The following is an 18189-nucleotide window of genomic DNA, read 5'->3' as shown; positions in this document are numbered from 1 at the left end:
GTCCATAGGACACGGATGCCCCCACACGCCACTGTTCTGTAAATCTTATGACTCTAGGTCAAATATTTTTTGGACTACATGTGCCACAAGTTGAAAACTAAAAATCAACAAAATGCCATAATTCTGTTAAATTTGGTTGCAGCAAAAATTCCTTCCTTTACTACCATCTACACATTAAGGTTGTTCATCCCTGGAAGTTTAAGCAAAATCTGCCATCCGGTTTAACAGGAGTTGCGTTCACAAAATTTCTACATAGTATATAGTGAAAAAAATCAACAAAGGGCTATAATTCTGTTAAATTTGGTCGCAGCAAAAAATCCCTTCCTTTACTACCATCTACACATTTAAGTTGTTCATCCCTGGAAGTTTAAGCAAAATCTGCCATCCGGTTTAAGAGGAGTTGCGTTCACAAAATTTCTACATAGTATATAGTGAAAAAATCAACAAAGGGCCATAATTCTGTTAAATTTGGTCGCAGCAAAAATTGCTCCCTTTACTACCATCTACACATTAAGGTTGTTCATCCCTGGAAGTTTAAGCAAAATCTGCCATCCGGTTTAAGAGGAATTGCGTTCACAAAATTTCTACATAGTATATAGTGAAAAAATCAACAAAGGGCCATAATTCTGTTAAATTTGGTCGCAGCAAAAAATCCTTCCTTCACTACCATCTAAACATTAAGGTTGTTCATCCCTGGAAGTTTAAGCAAAATCTGCCATCCGGTTTAAGAGGAGTTGCGTTCACAAGATTTCGGGACGTACGGATGGACAGAGGGACGGACGGACAAGTGCAACGCTATATGCTCCCATTCTGTGGAGGCATAAAAACCCTGGTATGATAAAAGCTGTGACCACAGTTGAGCTTGATCTCAAAAAAACCCAGAGCTCAGAGGCAGATGCATAATATCCACTTGACCAATTCTTCGAGTTGAAATAGCATTCTAGACTTTAATCACTTTTTTACTATGTATTCTGTACCAGTATTCTCTATTCTGCTTTTCAGCATATTTACTGCCAATTTCTCTGATTAAATCAATTAAATAAGATGCGACTTGCTGCCAATTTCTTTAAGTAAATCACTAATATAAGATTCAAGTTACTGCCAATTGCTTTAAATAAATCAATTAAATGGGAGGCAAACTACTGCCAATTTCATTGAATAAATCAATAAAATTACAGGCAAGTTACTGTCATTTGCTCTAAATTAATTGGTTAAATTTGTGTCAATGGAAATGAACATGAGCCACAGCAAAGTATTTAACTTGCAAATTTATGCTCAGATGATCAAACACTTCACCTACTTCAGCAAAGTGGATCAGTTTATAAATCCAACTACCGGTAATTAAAAAAGATGGAAATTGCATTTCTGCTTGTAAATTCAGTAAATTGCAGATAAGATAGTTTATTAAAGTCTCATCATTGCATTGTTGTTAGAAGAAAAAAAATCCCACAAAGTCCAAACCAATTACCCAAGGTGTACAGACCAAATACCCACAAACTAATCTTGGTGTATTTGTCTTGTAACTGGTTTAAAAAATAAATGTGCCCAAACTATTAACTTTACTGCTGGGTGAATCTCCTTCAACCATATATTGGAAATATGTCAGTTCAAGCATATAAATTGGAAATATCATGTCAGTAAAGTTTATAACTTTAGATAAAAAAGCTTTCAATACAGGGTTTCATGTAAAGAAAGTGTAGCTTAATATGACATGCCATTATTACAAATCATACTTGATATTAAGACACTATGAACCTGTTTAAAAACTTTGAAAGATTGCAAAGACTTCATCCTTTTCACTAAACTTCATTCAAAAATATTTTCATCATGGTAAAGGCATACATACCTGGGTAAATATATTTATACAAGAATGTTTGTATTGGCACAAAATACGCCTGTTACACATGCTCAGTCTCATGATTGTAAATATTCACATTACAAGCCCTCAATTCATGGTGACTCGTCCTCCCTCGGCCGAGACTCACATTTTTATAATTTCATTTCAATAAGGATTTTTTTTCCAGGATTTTGGGAACATGATAATTGGGAATTTCAGCAATGTTTTTTTAAAAATTTGGAAAAAATGCATGATTGAAATTTTGCAGTGATTAAATGAATTCAAAGAATCACTGTCTAGGATGGCAGCTTCAAACATTTAAATATTAACAGTGAAGGAGTCCTTATTTTCAAATATTTTAGAATTTGATACTCAATATTTTTATTTTGTAACATTCAATTGGGAATTTTTTCCTGTGGACTGGGAAAATAATATCCTATTTTCAATTGGGAATATGACCAAATATCGGCTATGAAATAAGCCCCAAAAAATCCCTGTCATTTGACCTGTACATGTATGTGTGAGTTTGACCTTGGCCACAGTGACCTGAATTTTGCAAGAAACACCTCACCTCACAATGGTGAACATTTGTACCAAATAATTTTAGTACAGTTACATGTATAGAGAATTAGTATTTTGTAAGGACATCAAAATACTACTTTGTTTCTACATTATTGCTACTTTTATGACAAATAATTTAACATTCAGCACTACATGTACTTTCTTCAGGCATACATGTTAGGGATGTCATCTGGAGCCTCACCGGCCATCCGGATATCCAAATCAGGGATCGTTGTTATATTCTTAGTTGGCTGGTATAACATAACCATTTTTCAAGACCTTTTTCAAAGCGAGGTATTTCGTTTTACTTCCTTTTTAATTGTATGTTACGTATCAAAATTTTTTGGTTATTGATTTTATAATTTCTATATAGAATATGACTGTTATCGATAAATTTAGTGCATAAGGTACTTACAATTTCAAATGAAATGAAAATGAAATTCATCGCCGATTGTCTCAATTCCTCAATTAGTGCTATAATAGTTTAATACACAATAACACTCGCTCACAATTGTGAAAACAAAATAACACCCGTACAAAAATGAATATGTTTTCATTGTTCAATAACATGCATACAATTTAAACACAATGACCTTTGACAGGTGTGTAGCCGGCTTTTTAAAAAAAGTGGCCAATCTTTGATGTTTACCAACATGTAGCCCTGGCTGTTTGATTCGAATCATCAAAGAAGATGCCGAAACTTACATGTACATGAATTACACACACATGAATTACACACATTTAAGTGTTCATAAGTGAAAAAAAAACTGTGAAAAAATGTTTTTAAAAAAATGCACACGTTTGATTAATACTAAAGGAGAAAGTTATTTTGTCGGATAATTATCGTATCAATTTCAATAAAAGCTTTGATAATGAACATATTATTATTCGTAAGTACATTTCTTGATTTGACTATTCTATTTCTGCAGATTTTTCATTTTCTCAAATAAGCAGTCCACGGATCGGTAAGCCGAATTATATATAAAAATAGCCTAATTAATTATTTAAATTTGGACATAAAAAATGTTGCCGAGGACAATCGCACGGGACTTAGAATATTCATCTTGAATCCTACAAAACTTAAATTTGATTGGTGTTTAATATAGATTAACAACATGTGTCATAACTGACTCATAATTATTATAGTAGATCTAATTATTGATTTTTTTTTCGTCTGCAGTGATTATGACGTGTATTGTCAAACTAAGGTACAATATACAATATGGTGTCAACAACATGTCTACGTCGATTATCTCAACGCATGATTTTTTATCACATTTTCTCAATATTCTGAAATATTTTTACGAACATCCAGATCCGAAAATCGGGTCCTGACACCGAATTGTGATCCGAACGTTCGGATATCCGGACTCCGAATGACATCCCTAAATTACATGTAATGTGTAAAGAACGATCATTAGACTTCCAGTATTCCTCTGATAAACTGATAGCATATTTACTCAAAATTCCTTTCAAATATGATATATCAATATATCTATCACTGTTAGATCATGTTTTAAGTAATAGATACCAAATCACCTTGTAGTCTTCTATTTCATAAAGTAAATTCACCTGTTCTGTTTTAGGTTACACACAGATACAACTGACACTGTACTGAAAACTTTTCATTAGCACATGTATAGAGCAACAACTGGAGACATAAGGCTTTAGTTATATATTTATAACAGTAATATTCTTTGTACATGAAAAAAATTCAGGGCAATAAGAGAGGCCGTAACTTTGTGTTAAAAAGTATTACCTGGACATCACATGCCAATGAGATGCAAATTGCCTTTTTGTATTGATGTTCCCATAAAATTTTTTGTTGAAATCAATCCAGCAGTTGCAAAGACATAGCAATATTGCTATATTTGCATACTACATAACTAAACAAGGGCCATAACTCTTGTGTTGAGGGGTCTGACCTGAACAAGGCAACGATATGCGCATTTCCTCTTATTTGTGTAATTGAATTACTACCAGTAGTTGCAGAGAAATAGCACAGAAACAGTTATTGCTCTGTATGCATACTGCATAACTAATCAAGGGCTATAGCTCTGTCTTGAAGGGTCTGACCAGAACAAGGCAACCATATGCGAATCTCCTCTTGGTATTGATGGTTCCCATAAAATTTTGTTGAATTCCTGCCAATAGTAACTGTTGCAGAGTTTAGTAGCGTGGTCCATGCACAGTCCATGTACAATCTTGTAAAACATAAGGAGTCTTGCATCAGTTCTCCTATTTTCCAGGGAATGCCAACCTAACTTATCTAACATAAGGGAGACACTGCTGTATGTAGAATAATCCTTAGTAACCCATCCCGCAGCTCTGCGCTGGACCATTTCAACTTGGTGGATGTTCTGCTGCGTGTAAGGACACCAGACGGAACTGGCATATTCAAGATGGGGTCTAACCAGGGTTTTGAATGCAAATTCTCTTATGCTTGAATTTTTAGAAGGGATGTTTCTTTTAAGAAAGTTTAGAGTTTTACTAGCCTTAGAGGTAACCTGATTGACATGTTTGTTTCAATTTAGTTCAGAGGAGAAAGTGGCACCCAGGTACCTTGCATCATGGACATTTTCTAGGACTTGGCCATGGAGTGAAAATACTATATCAAGGGCCAGAACTCTGTCTGGCCAGAACAAGGAAATGATATGCACATCGCGTCTTGGCATTGATAGTTTGAATAAAGTTTTGTTGAATTCCTGTCCGTAGTTGCAGAGAAGTAGCGTGGAAACGATTATTACCATGTATGCATAATCAAAAGTAGGGGACGAGTTGACCATATTAGGGACGAGTTGACTCTTTGAAGACGAGTTGACCAGACGTAGGGGACGAGTTGACCAAAAAGGTGACGAGCTGACCAGGGGAAAAGTTGACCACGGTACGTGTTGACCGGATTGCGTTTGTATCAGCCCTTCAGCCTTTTGAAGTTCAGGCCCGAAAACATTTGAGTACGAAACATGGCTTGTTAATTACTCACCAAAGTCCAATATGTAAGTCCGTTTAAAAATATTCACGATTGAATATTTCAAATGATTCATGCCTTTTTTATTGAAATTAGAACCAAAATCAAAAATCCAATTGTACACCTTTTTGAGGACCTCCCTATTTCGCTGTCGACGACGAATGTAAATAAACACGGCGAGCATCGGACCGGGTCAGTCTAAATTGCGAACGTACTTTGTGGTTCCGAATATTAAATAAGCATGTTTTTCATGGCTTAAACGTTATCAAAAACATCCTCCTTACGAGTCTTTTAAGTGGTCAGTTAACCCAAGAGAGTTTGTCCCATATATGGGTGTCATTTTAATTGTAGGTATATATTTATCAGTGAATTCATTTAGTTTCGATGAAAACTTTAACCAGAGACCTTTTCTGTTGAGTTAAATTTAGAGTATTTTTCATCCTGAAGCATATCTTGGTGGTAACTATAGCTAGCTCTGATAGATTGTTTCAACCTTTCCCAGTATCCCTTTTTGTACAAAGAATATTTTGGGGGCTTTTGGTCACTAACTTTTGCGGATTTATTCACCCTTTTATCAATTATTTGTGGTCACTGTTGCTTAATTGGAATTATGTAAATATATTTAACGGAAGTGGGATTTGTTGTAAGAAAAATACCATGAATATCGTTTCTCTGGTTTCCAAGTTTATTAGTTTAACATTTTGACTGAGGATTGCATCAGATTGTGTGTTCAGACATAGATAACATATTATTTATGTCTCTGGTATTTCTGTAGTAAGAGGGGTTTAAACCTGTAGTCTGAGGTTGGGCTTATTGTATTGCAGTCCATGTTTTATATTATATTCTGAACACCTGAAATCAGAGACGTGTTATCTATGTCTCTGCTGAAATCAAACAGTTTTGTGATTCTTTGTGACCCTTTCCATAGATTTGGCATATTCATCTGAACTTGTGATGTCGTGCCCATGAGGTTTGTAACTTATGCACCAGTAACCAATAACCAGAGAGCCCATCAGTTCGAGTTTTATCCAGAGATCGATCTTCACAGTTTGAACTGAACTCTAGCATTTCCTGTGCTTTGATAATGTCTCGATGCCTATGATGATGGCTATATTCGAACCCTTACAATTCCATGTTAGAGGATTGTGGCAAATTCCACACATGCAGGCAACGTACGTGTAATTTTCCAGGTATTTATCTATTTGGATTTGGCATGAATTAGATTCTACATCTTGCAAAAGGGCAAGGAGAAATGCAAGAACGAAGAGCAACATAGACTTTTTACAGGGTTTGCCCTTCCTCTTACCTAGAATAAACACGTACCTGTGGAACAGCTTTACACAAATTTTTTATAATGTTTTTATCTCATCAAACTATATCTTTTTCAAAGATAGTTTTTTATGAACGGATTCCTTTTTCATAAACCAGGGTCACTCGCCTGATGGGGGATGAGGCAGGGTCTTTAATTCATTTTATTTGAAAGGCCCTGTTTGGGGATATAACATTTTATTTGTTGGGCATTTGTGGGGTTGTTCACGTTGACCTATTTTGGACGATGATATAGAAAACATCAACAAATACAGCAACAACAATAAATAAGATAATAAATAACGAGGTATATCATATTTAAGTAAAAAAAATCGCAGATTCCGTGATTCGGGCTTTTCTTTGTCTTCTTCTTCTTATTTATTTAGTATTATCATTATTATTATTATTATTAATAATTAATTATTTAAGAACCCAAATTAAATTCATGATGAACGTTTTTGTTCTAATTAGAAAGTATTCTTTTTCTCTCCTTTGGTAATCATAAATGGCAAACAATCTTTGGGAAAAATAGTGAAAAGTGATAGATTGCCCAGTGCCAAACCTCCCAAGTTATTCCATCCATCCATCCAGGAGAATAGGTCTTTGACAATGTGATAAATAGAGAAATGTCTAATAAAAATGAATGTTTTGTGTGTGTTGCTTTTTTAAACGTGTTTTATTTACACCTTTATTCAAATTATACACGGAGATTTTGAGAAAGTTGGCCTTGAAACTGTCCTGCAGTACTGTGCCATGATACGGCATGATAACGTGAGAAAAGTACTTCGGCAGATACAAACACATGCTCGGCTTGGAAACCTGCATGTTCGCTTATTTTAAACACCTAGATTTGGTGAGAAATAAATAGAAACGCTTTTAAGCAGTCAATTAAAAGTCTTTACTATCGTTTTTGTGAATAGTTTCTGGGGCGGGGACTTTTGAAAATAAGATTGCAACATCGGCACATGCAACTTGTTGTTTCGTTCTCAATAATGGTCGAACTTACGTCCTTCATTTAGATGAATTCATTATCATTAAAATGAATATGCATTTAATATGGTAAAGATATATCATGTACTGTTTCAGTTGAAATATGAACATAAAATAGATAAAACATATAAAATAATATTACAGAAATTGATTGCACCCTTTATCCCTACGCCAAATACAGGTATCCTCCGACTACCATAAGTATACTCTTTCTTCCCTCATAGCATTATACTATGGAATAAACTCCCTAGTAACATTGACACCCTGCCCAACTTGAATCAGTTCAAACAGGCAGTGGTGGGTTTGCAGTACTAGTCTTACTCCCAGTGTTTTTAAACTATTTTATCTCTTATCATCTTGTTTCAAATCACTATTAACATTTTAACCATGACTAGAATACATTTTCAGTCTTACCTTCCTAGCATGTTTATAATGCTTGGACTTTTCTTTCTAAACTTTTCTTTTCACCTTTTACTAACAATCCGACGTGCACTTAATTCCTGCCTTAAATGCTCGTAAGAGGGGTTGGCAGTATCCATAGATACATGTAGGCTGATTTTTTTTCTTTGGATTCATTCTTACAAGATTGTGTAAAAGTTATCTAGCTAGAATATCGAACATCAGTGGTTCTAAGATAAGATAATCTTTATTTATAGTCGGTTACAACACGGATTTATATTACAAGGATCGGACACTATCGTTTAGCTTAAAATCTCGTCGCGCGCATGCGCGGAATCGCATATCGGATAAAGGTGGACAGAATGCGAGATGGCGGAACGCGCGGAGTGCGAAATATGACAGATTTTCACAAGAGTATGTGGTGTTATGGCAGCTTTGTGAAAATTTTTATACATATTAATGTATTAATACAGTATTATTTTGTGTCGCTAAAGTATTAATATATGAAAATATTCCGATAGAACGCTGCAATGCTGAGTTGAAATAGTACCTAATTAAAAAAATATTCGTCTATTGTTTAGGCATACATGTACTCTCTACACTTTGACGCCCTTTAACTTCAAGCACAAATTATTACCGCGATTCAGATTAAGATAATTAATTTCTACATGGTTTAATGGTTGCAATGCAAAAAAAAGTTTCTTGATTGCTTAAAAACTTTTAAAAAAATTCATGTTTGAAATTTGTCTTTTTTTCTGTGAATTATTTCCAAATGATTTGAACATCTTTTATTTGATTACCTGAATATTAGTATAAATGTAGTATTCTACTAATTAGTGTATTAAATATATTTTCAGATCATTGAAAAAAGCGTTCATACATAGATGAATTCATTATATTGGCAAGGAAGAAACTTTTATTGGCATACAGAACAGCTGTTTTATAATATTATTTTTTATGTTGACACAGAATTTTTCATAGTTATCCTTCACAATTCCCGTCAAATGATTTATTTGTCATATGTTTATATTCATTTTTTTCAACGAAAGGACTTGTATATTTTCAGTTTCATTTATAAATGTTAATAAAGAAAATAGATTTACATGGTATTTATATCTATCATCTTCAGAATCATTTTCTTATTACACATACAATGGACTGTAGTTTAAGACCTTGCACATACAAAATATACATTCAAATTCTATTTGTTTTTGAAGATTGATTGTTGCAATTATCACATGCAACCTGGTAATGAAAGTTTGAAAATAAAGTTTTTTAATTATCACTTGTTACCTGGTAATTAACCCCCTTCAAAAGTAATTAAACTTCAAAGACATTTAAGCGATGTCACGGATTTATATTACAATATAAATCCGTGGCGATGTGTAAAAAATAATCAACAGTTACTTTTGTTTCGCATAATACTGACTCAAACTGTAAAGATTTTTTATTGTTTTTCTAGTGTAACATTAAAAAATATCAGAAATATCTTTCTACAGGCATTCAAATAAAAAGAATAATTAAAATATACGAGTGACATTAAAAAGGCCGGAATCGAGACAGCCACACGAGAGTAGGGCCTACTTTACTGTTACGATGATTTTCTACTTAACTGCACCGACAGATAATAATGATATAAATTATGAATAAAATTTAAATATTGTATGAATATGGCAATATTAAAATCTCGGCAATATTTTGTACTAAAAAAAAGAATATTTTCTTCACGTGTTGAGCGAATTGTAAAGCCCGCAATACATTACCCGTAAAACAATTGTGCGTTAATAAATTTGACTACATAACCCAATAAATCTTAAATATTGCATCTTTGATCATCTGTGAATAACTTACATTGGCTTTTTTTTTTATTTTGAAATTGAATTTATTACGTGTCCATAATAATTAATTTCAAATACCTGCTTTTTATATAAAAAATGTAAATTCACCGCGGATTTCGTCAAATTATTTTTTTTAATCACCGTTGCGGACAAATAAACTATACCTTTATAAAATAAATTAGATATTTGAATTAAACAAGTATTTTTCTTCAAAATAAACTTTAAATTTTCAAAATCGGATAATAAATGGAAAAGCTATATGGTATTTTGTAAAGTAGGTATCCGTTGCGAACGGGCATTTACGCTTAGCGCCGGTAGATTATCGATCGATGTACCTTTATCAGGTGCACGACAAGATATTTAAGCATTTATATAGGGTTAACTGGGAGTGTCCGATCCCTGTAATATAAATCCGTGGTTACAACAAACATATAAACATTAGCTACTCCTGTTCCCCTTTTGTGCTTGACATTTCGTTTCGTTAGTTTAAAGCCTTGATAATGGTCATGTTGTCACTCCGGTATTTACAGCAAAACTCTGGTATTTTCTATTACGGTAAAAACTCTCATGTAGGGTTACAATTAATTAATATGAATGAAAGAAAAAAAAAATCTTTTGGATAAAAAAAATTTTTTTTATAAATAAATTAAAATCTTTTGGATGATTTGACAAATTCATTTGCAATGTTTAACAACTCTTGTCTATGGTCTTTGAATTGGTCTTCTTGTATGTCTGACAGCAACAGTTCTTTGGTAAATTAACTTATTCCTGTCTTTAAGAATATTTCTTTCTTCAGGTTTTCTCTTGATGTATCGTACAGGGTACAGACCTCTATGAATTGTGTAACTGTTTCAACTTCTCCACAATTACATAGACTTGTGTTTTTAGACCCAATCTTGTTCAAATAATCATTGAGGCAATATCCTCTTTGTAGTTGAAGTAACTGTCTTTGGTTGCTCAAGCCATGGAAGTTAATTTTTTTGGGTTGGACTTGAGGCTTGAGTCCATAGAGATGCCTGCCAGTTCAACAATTTCCCACCTTCTCTGCCATTTAATGCGGACTGATTCTCTAGCTGAGTGGCGAATATCACTTTGACTTGTTACAATGAGTGAATCTTCTGTTTCCATTTCCTCAGCTTCTTTTGCTGCTTCTTTCAGCAATGTCATTCCCTTTTATGTCAGCATGACCAGGAGTCCAATCAAAATAAACAGTAATATCAGCTAATTCAAGCTCTTTCCTCAACTGGAGTATCTCTGTTGACAGGAATTTGTGTGTCTTATTTTCCCAGCCAAGATCAATAATTCCAACAGCTGATTGCCTATCACTAAGTATTTTTATCTTTTTTATATCAAATCTTCCTATCTCAGTAAGTAGGGCTTGAAGTGTTATTTTAATGGCAACCAGTTCTCCTACTAGAATTGATGATAATTTTGATACTGGTTGTTTCAGTTCTATAACTTCTGTGTTTGGAAGAAGAATGCAGGCTACAGCACCACATGAACCTGGATTTCCTCATCAGTAAATGCTACAGCTGTTTTGGTATCTACATCAGATAGAAGTGATGAGATGTGCTGTCTTGCATCTTCTTCTTGTTTAAGAGTTCTTGATTTGGAAGACCCTAGATTGTTCCAGGCACTAACAAAGTTCTATGCTCCTGCGTTTATGAATAAATTATGCAAATGAGCCACGTTGAGCCGCCATGTTGAAGTTTCGGTAAGCGTGTTGGAAATTGCTACCTGTTCGTTTTGAAAGCTCGTCCTAACTTACAGTTTCCTTGAATGTAGGAAAACTTGGTTTTGTTTGATTGCATACTGAATGATAGGTATTACAAAATAAATATAATGAAAATCAATCAATCAATAATTGTATACGAGCGTTATAAAGTCAATTTAATTCGTCAAAATAATAAGATTCCGTTGCAGGGTATCGGTAAAAGACTGCTTTTTTTCCCGTTTTTGAAATTTATTTGAACACGGAGACAATTTTTCTCAAACAGGTTTATGAATATACTTTACGTTGCAACAGAGTTTACCGTGTGTCCATTCCTTATTTAAATTGTCTAAGAAGTTAAATCTGTTTGTTTACATGAAAATGTGTACCGTCATTTTGACCGACTGGAATTAAAACTACTATGACGGTGATAATACCGGATATGTAATGAAAATTACGCCGTGTAGTGCAAAGTTTTGGACATTGCAATTAAAATTAACGCTTACGTTGATTCAAACTGTTCCTTGTCAGCAAAATTGAAACCGAAAGTAGTGGTTAACCATGGTTGTTCTAGAATTTAATCGAATAAAATGGGTGGGATTTAACCACCGCGCATGCCCTGTGCGAACGTATTGTTTACATCCGGTCGTAGCATAGGGTAAGAGTGCAAACTTTGTTAGTGCCAGGAATCTGGTCTGGTTCTAGATGGTTGCAGGTATTCAAGGTATGAAAACTCTGGTTCAATACTGTTCAGTGTAATGGTGGTTAATGATTTCATGTCCTCTACCTGTGTGAGCATGCAAAAGAATGGAGATTGGAATTTTTCTCTAACTTTTCCATATCTATCTTGACAGCTTTTTAAACTTTTTGTAATGTTTTGCCTGATATTTTTTACCATTATTTTCCCGAATTCTCGAATGCTCAGTTCTTCTCGCCTCAAATCAAATGGAAAAACTCCAGCCAATACTTCAACTGCATCTTTACTGGCTGTGTTGTGTAATCCAAGGCAGTAAGCTATACCTTTCCTTTGTATCTTGTCCAGGGGCTGACAGTTGGCAATCTGCCAAACAAGGACTGCATACTCCAACTGAGGTAAAACCAAGCTTGTATAAAGATTTATATTTTTGACACTGATCTTCTCTGTTTTGGATACTGACATCAAGGAAGCCAATGCTTTAGTGCCTTTTTTTTCAGTGTGTTCTATATGTTCTTTGAATGACAATTCAGAATCTAAGATAACACCTAAAAATTTTTGCTTTATCTTTCTGTTGCAATACTTTCTTGTTTAAGCAGATCTCTTTTTGACCTAAGTTTTCTTTTTTCCTATTAAAGATGGTGTATTCAGTTTTATCTATGTCACAGGGTGAGAAAAATGTGCAGCCTGACCGGGACTCGAACCCGGGACCCTAGGAATACCGTACCGCGGCTCTACCGACTGAGCTATCCGACCGCTTACACATCTTCTCCCCTATATAGTGAACAGGTCTGAACCGTTACATACTCCCCTGCTATATTGAAATTTGTCCTCAGATTTCACAGAGTTACAGAGCAATGTAAATCAAACTCTGAGCTTTACAGTCACGGTCCCCCGTTGGGCGCCAAATGTCACAGGGTTTTCTCGAACCCGGGACCCTCGGAATACCGTACCGCGGCTCTACCGACTGAGCTATCTGGCCGCTTACACATCTTCTCCCCTATATAGTGAACAGTTCTGAACCGTTACATCTAAATTTAATTTCATTCTCCATTTCTCTGTCCGTGTGTTTATTGTTGCTAGGTCTGTATTGATTGATTTCTCTAAATCATGTATATCATTTCCAGACATCCAAATAGTCCCATCATCTGCAAATTTGATACTATTGCTTTTTATGTTTTGAAATATATCAGTTAATGCATGGAAGGGCACTGAGGTCTTCATCCACCAGTAAAGCTGGAAAGCTGCCATATGAACTGCACTGTATTTGTGCGACCTAAAACCAAACGCCAAAAAACAACATGCTTTTGTTGCATTTCAGACAGATTTTTAAATGATCCAGCTAGTTTAAATGATTTGGCTGAGGTTTAATCTATTTTAGTGTACTAAGAACACAGTTGTTTTAAAATTTGTGAAAGGCAACCATGCTCAACATGTGTTACAAATTTTTGCTAACAACCAGTGGCAATTATCCCCTTGAAGTGTTTATTATGTTAGCTTGCTGTCAATTAGCAACAGAATATGGACAGATAATGTTTATCACCATTGACCAGAGCTCGGTTTACATTTTATAGACATGAGCTGTGTTTGATTTCTTTCGTTTTCACATTGTCATTCTTTTTTTACTGATAGATGAATATTGGGAATTCAATCTTTGATGTCATGAATGGGAATAAGGAACAAAGGAAGGTCAAAATATCAGGATTTTTTACTTTTGACTTTGACTGAGAAATGACCTTGACCTTAAAGGTCAAATTAAACAAAAAATGAATTGTTTCATCAAAAATCTTTTGTTTGATTTATTTAGACCAAATGCCACGAGGTGTAACAACAACAAGAGTCAGGCGACGTCAAAGTGATGCAAAATGGAGGGCAAGTGTTGCTATGTGTTACAACATTATGAAAAATGTAATACCAAACCAGAAAAAACTTGGTCGGCGCAAAGTGTCAAAGGTAATTAAGGCGAACTATGGCCTTTACCAGATATTTTGGGAAAAGGCCCCTGGCTTAAATTGGGAAGGATTATATATATGTGCCATTTGGGGAAATTTTGAAATTTTCAAGAATCGTTGTTTCCTTCAAGAAACTTTGCACCCAATGCTAAGTACTGGTTGGTTCTAGGAACAGATTCAAGAGTGTGTATAAACTCCCTATACAACTGAACTAAAATAAATATATAAACAAAGGCCTTCTGTGGTCACATTCATGTTTGATCATTAGACTATATTTCCTTCTTGTTCCAGGAAGTGGATTTGATAGTGGTTCAAATACGTGTAATGCTACAGGCCTTTTTCATAAACAAGCTTAGATGAGTTTGTATATTAACAAGGTCAGACTCAAATTGTGTGTTTGAACAAGAAGGTGAAATTTATCTGACAACAACAATACTCTTATGTATAACATATTTTATTTTGTAAAAAAAAGCAAATTTCAGTAGAATACAGGTAAGTGTCTCCTTCTGAACCCATCCCTTAAGTTAAGTGTTGAAAAAGAAACATTTGTCATGCTAAAAATAATTATATTAATACATAAATTATTTTGCAGGCTCTAACATTGAAAGAGACAGAGCGTCATATAGCCAACTTGGAGAGGAAGTTGAGGGAACTGATTGAGGAGAGAGGTAGGGACATAATCAATGCTGAGTTTCATAGAAAGTCTTAAAATAGATAAAAACAGAATCCCAAAAGAATGCCCTAAAAACAACAAAATTGAAAATGTTGCAGGCTTTGTTTAATTGAGCATCAGCTTAAGCAGAATTAAACATTTAATCATGGTAATGGTGAAATTTTGAAGTTGGAATTAAGTCTTAAGACCAAAACTAGGACAATTTTGTGTTTCAAAGAAAATGTGCAAAATTGCAAATAAAAGGATCTTGAAACTTTAAGTTCTTAACTTTTCTCCAGAGAATGCATTTATTTATAGTTAACAGTATTTGACTGAAGATAAAAGGTTTATTGAAATTCTCTTCAGTTAGTCCTAATGTTGGTTTTATGTCCCAAGACTTAAGATACACTTAGGATTTTCTATGAAACGGAGCCTGGGGATTGTAAAGATATCAGTCATTCTATTGTTGTGGTGTGCTATTGCTTTGTAACTTTTTTTTTGCTTTACACACATGTACAATGATTTATGATGTTATTGAGTATTTGTTTAAAAAGAGTTTTGAGAATTTATTCTATCATTCTATAAGAGAGATGATTTTATCTGTGTTAAAAATAAGAAGAAAAAAAAATCTTACTATCTTATATGACAGCTATTGGATATCAATTTCAGCACCCATGTGTGGAAAGACAATAATGTTAGAAAAAGAAGATAAATGTCTAACTCCAGCAAGCTTTGATGATGTGAAACAAGATTTTGCTACAAAACAGCATGCTCTATTTATGTGGTAAGACTTCTCAGTGCTATACTGTCACTTGGTTTTTGCTTAAAGCCATTATATTGTTATTATTATGTTTTTGCGCAGTGTTTTTTTTTCTTTATATAACTACTACCCTAAAACGGTACCATTCCCAATAGAAAATAGACATTAAAATTCCCAATTTCCAATGTTAAATTCCCAAAATGGCTGTTCAAAATGCCCAAAAGGCCAAGTGATTTTTCTAAAATCATTTAAATCCAACATATTCATATAAATCACCATTCAGTAGTTCTATTTTGACAGTAGAAGCTGTTAGCTATCTTTATTCATGATGTCTAATCTCATTTGTAGCTCAAAAAATGCATTAAAAAAATTCCCAATTTTAGTCAAAATAACGCATTTTTTTCCCAATCACTCTGGTACCGGCACCATTCCCAAAGTAGAGAAAAAAAACGCTGTTGGGGAAAGACCAACATATTGTTAACCAGGAACTACGGTAAGAATATCAATGGATGGCCATAATGGATTACTTGTACCTATTGTAACCTATTGTTAATGCCAAAAAACCTAGTTTTATCACATTCCTTGTCACATGTTATTTCATGTATTTCACTTTATGGAATGACTGCTATATTATTATTATTTGATATGTAATGACTGCTATATTGTTGTTATTTGGTTTTGTGGAATGACTGCTATATTGTTATAATTTGGTTTTGTGGAATGACTGCTATATTGTTATAATTTGGTTTTGTGGAATGACTGCTATATTGTTATAATTTGGTTTTGTGGAATGGCTCAGAGTGCTATACTGTTATTATTTGGTTTTGTATAATGACTGTTATGTTGGGTGGTGGAAGGGCATATCGGAAAAAATATTTTTTTTTAACAGTTTTCTCAGCAACTTATTGTCACAGCCTCTGGATATTTGGTATACAGCATCAACATGTGGTCCCATACCATGGGATTGGATTTCAGGTCTGTCGCTCATCCCCTTCCTGTTTACCAACTTAGTTAAATTTTCGACATTAATGGTCAATGGTAGGAAATTTTTATAACAGTTTACTCAGCAACTACTTATCACAGCGTATTGATATTTGGCATACAGCATTAATGTGGCCCCATACTGTGGCATTTGTTTTCAGGTCTTGACAAATCTTTTGAAATGTATTGGTCTGGAATGTTACAAATGAAGCTACAGAAGATTAGCAGAGCCCTGTTGTTAATATTTAATTTTCATACATTCATGTGTAGTACGACAACTGGTGGGAAGAAGAGGTACAATGTGCCGTCGGACATTGAAGCCAGCTTGGAACAGCTGAGTCAGCAGTCATGTGACCTCATCGCTGTGGATCGTAAAGAAGTGGAAACATCCTTTCCTGATCTGCTTAAAGCTATGGACAAACCTAGATTCAAACCTCAGGTAAAAATTGCGATGAAGATAATTTTATACTGTTTTAAGAAACAATCATCCATTACAATCATTTTATACTGTTTTTAAGAAACAAATCTCCTAGTTTGTATCTTGGACTTAAAGAGTGGTTTTAAAAAGCACCAGTTTTTTTCACAATCAAGCTTGTATTAAGTAATGTTTAAACTAACATTTAATGGTTTGGCAACATTGTGGGCATTGTGAAACAAAAAGTAATGAGAGTTGATATAGTGCGAGATGATCTCTTTTCATCAATTGATGATGACTTTTAGCTATTGTCATGACCCTCTCATCCGCATTGATATCAGCATTGGTTAACCTTTTCGTTAAGTTCTTTTTTCGCATTCTTCGATTTTTAGCCCTGGTTAACTTTTTTGTTAAGGTCCATTTCCTCAGTTAATTATCAAAGTAATTCACTTCAAACTTGATATACATATTCATTATCAAAACATGACACCATTTCAGAAAGGTAGATAATCCTAGAATTCATTTTTGCAAAGTTGTTCCCTTTTTCTGACATTGGCTTTGGTCAATTTCAGAAAAACTGTCCAAATTAACCACTTCTAACTTAAAATTAGGACACTTGTGAAGGTGGGGAAAGTATGCACAGGTTAGCATTAATCTGCTCTTTTGTTTGTTTTGACTTGTCAATCAGTCAGGTAACAATCATAAATTTGTAGCTGTGAGATGCAAACACTGATGAATTGAGTAACTCACACAAGTCCCCTTAATCAATTTAAAAAGCATGCACTTTTTATCTAGTGGCAAAAAATGTTATTGCTATCCAGTTAGAGACAGCAGAAAGAGCAAGATCAGTGGTGCTTGATTAATTAAGAGACACAACTTGTGCTAGAAGCTTTTGGTTTTTCAGTTCGATTGTGTAGGAAGCTATAAGCTTATAGACACACTTTTGAATCCATTCCTGGAACCAACCAGTACTGAGCAATGAGTGTAAAGTTTCTTGCTCAAGGAAACAACAACTGGCCCCTGACAGGGTTTGAACCCATGCGGCTAGCGATCACTAGATTACTAGTCCGACACGTTAACCACTCAGCCATACCGCCACTAAAGAAGCTTTTACTACAATTGT

The 18189-nt window shown here is 34.3% G+C and overlaps 2 protein-coding genes across 2 annotated transcripts in view; one reads left to right on the top strand and one right to left on the bottom strand.

Moving 5' to 3' along the window:
* LOC132748201 (uncharacterized) overlaps positions 1-5496 on the bottom strand; it is a 36904-nt gene extending 31408 nt beyond the window's left edge. The window contains 1 exon segment of the mRNA XM_060737762.1: positions 5382-5496. The gene's annotated coding sequence lies outside the window, so the exon portion shown is untranslated.
* Positions 5497-7598: 2102 nt separating this feature from the next.
* Positions 7599-17061, top strand: LOC132748200 (uncharacterized; the record flags this gene model as incomplete). Its single annotated transcript, XM_060737761.1, is given in 5 exon segments — positions 7599-7733; positions 14114-14259; positions 14851-14926; positions 15580-15694; positions 16922-17061. Coding segments are annotated over 4 exon segments (472 nt in total), but the record flags the coding sequence as incomplete, so codon positions are not given.
* Between the last annotated feature and the right edge of the window lie 1128 nt (positions 17062-18189).

The sequence above is a fragment of the Ruditapes philippinarum genome, unplaced genomic scaffold, assembly GCF_026571515.1.
Source record: "Ruditapes philippinarum isolate M1 unplaced genomic scaffold, ASM2657151v2 ctg5599_1_1_1_1, whole genome shotgun sequence".
Classification (NCBI taxonomy): domain Eukaryota; kingdom Metazoa; phylum Mollusca; class Bivalvia; order Venerida; family Veneridae; genus Ruditapes; species Ruditapes philippinarum.
The sequence above is the reverse complement of the archived record's forward strand: the minus strand, read 5'-3'. Positions and strand labels throughout refer to the sequence as shown.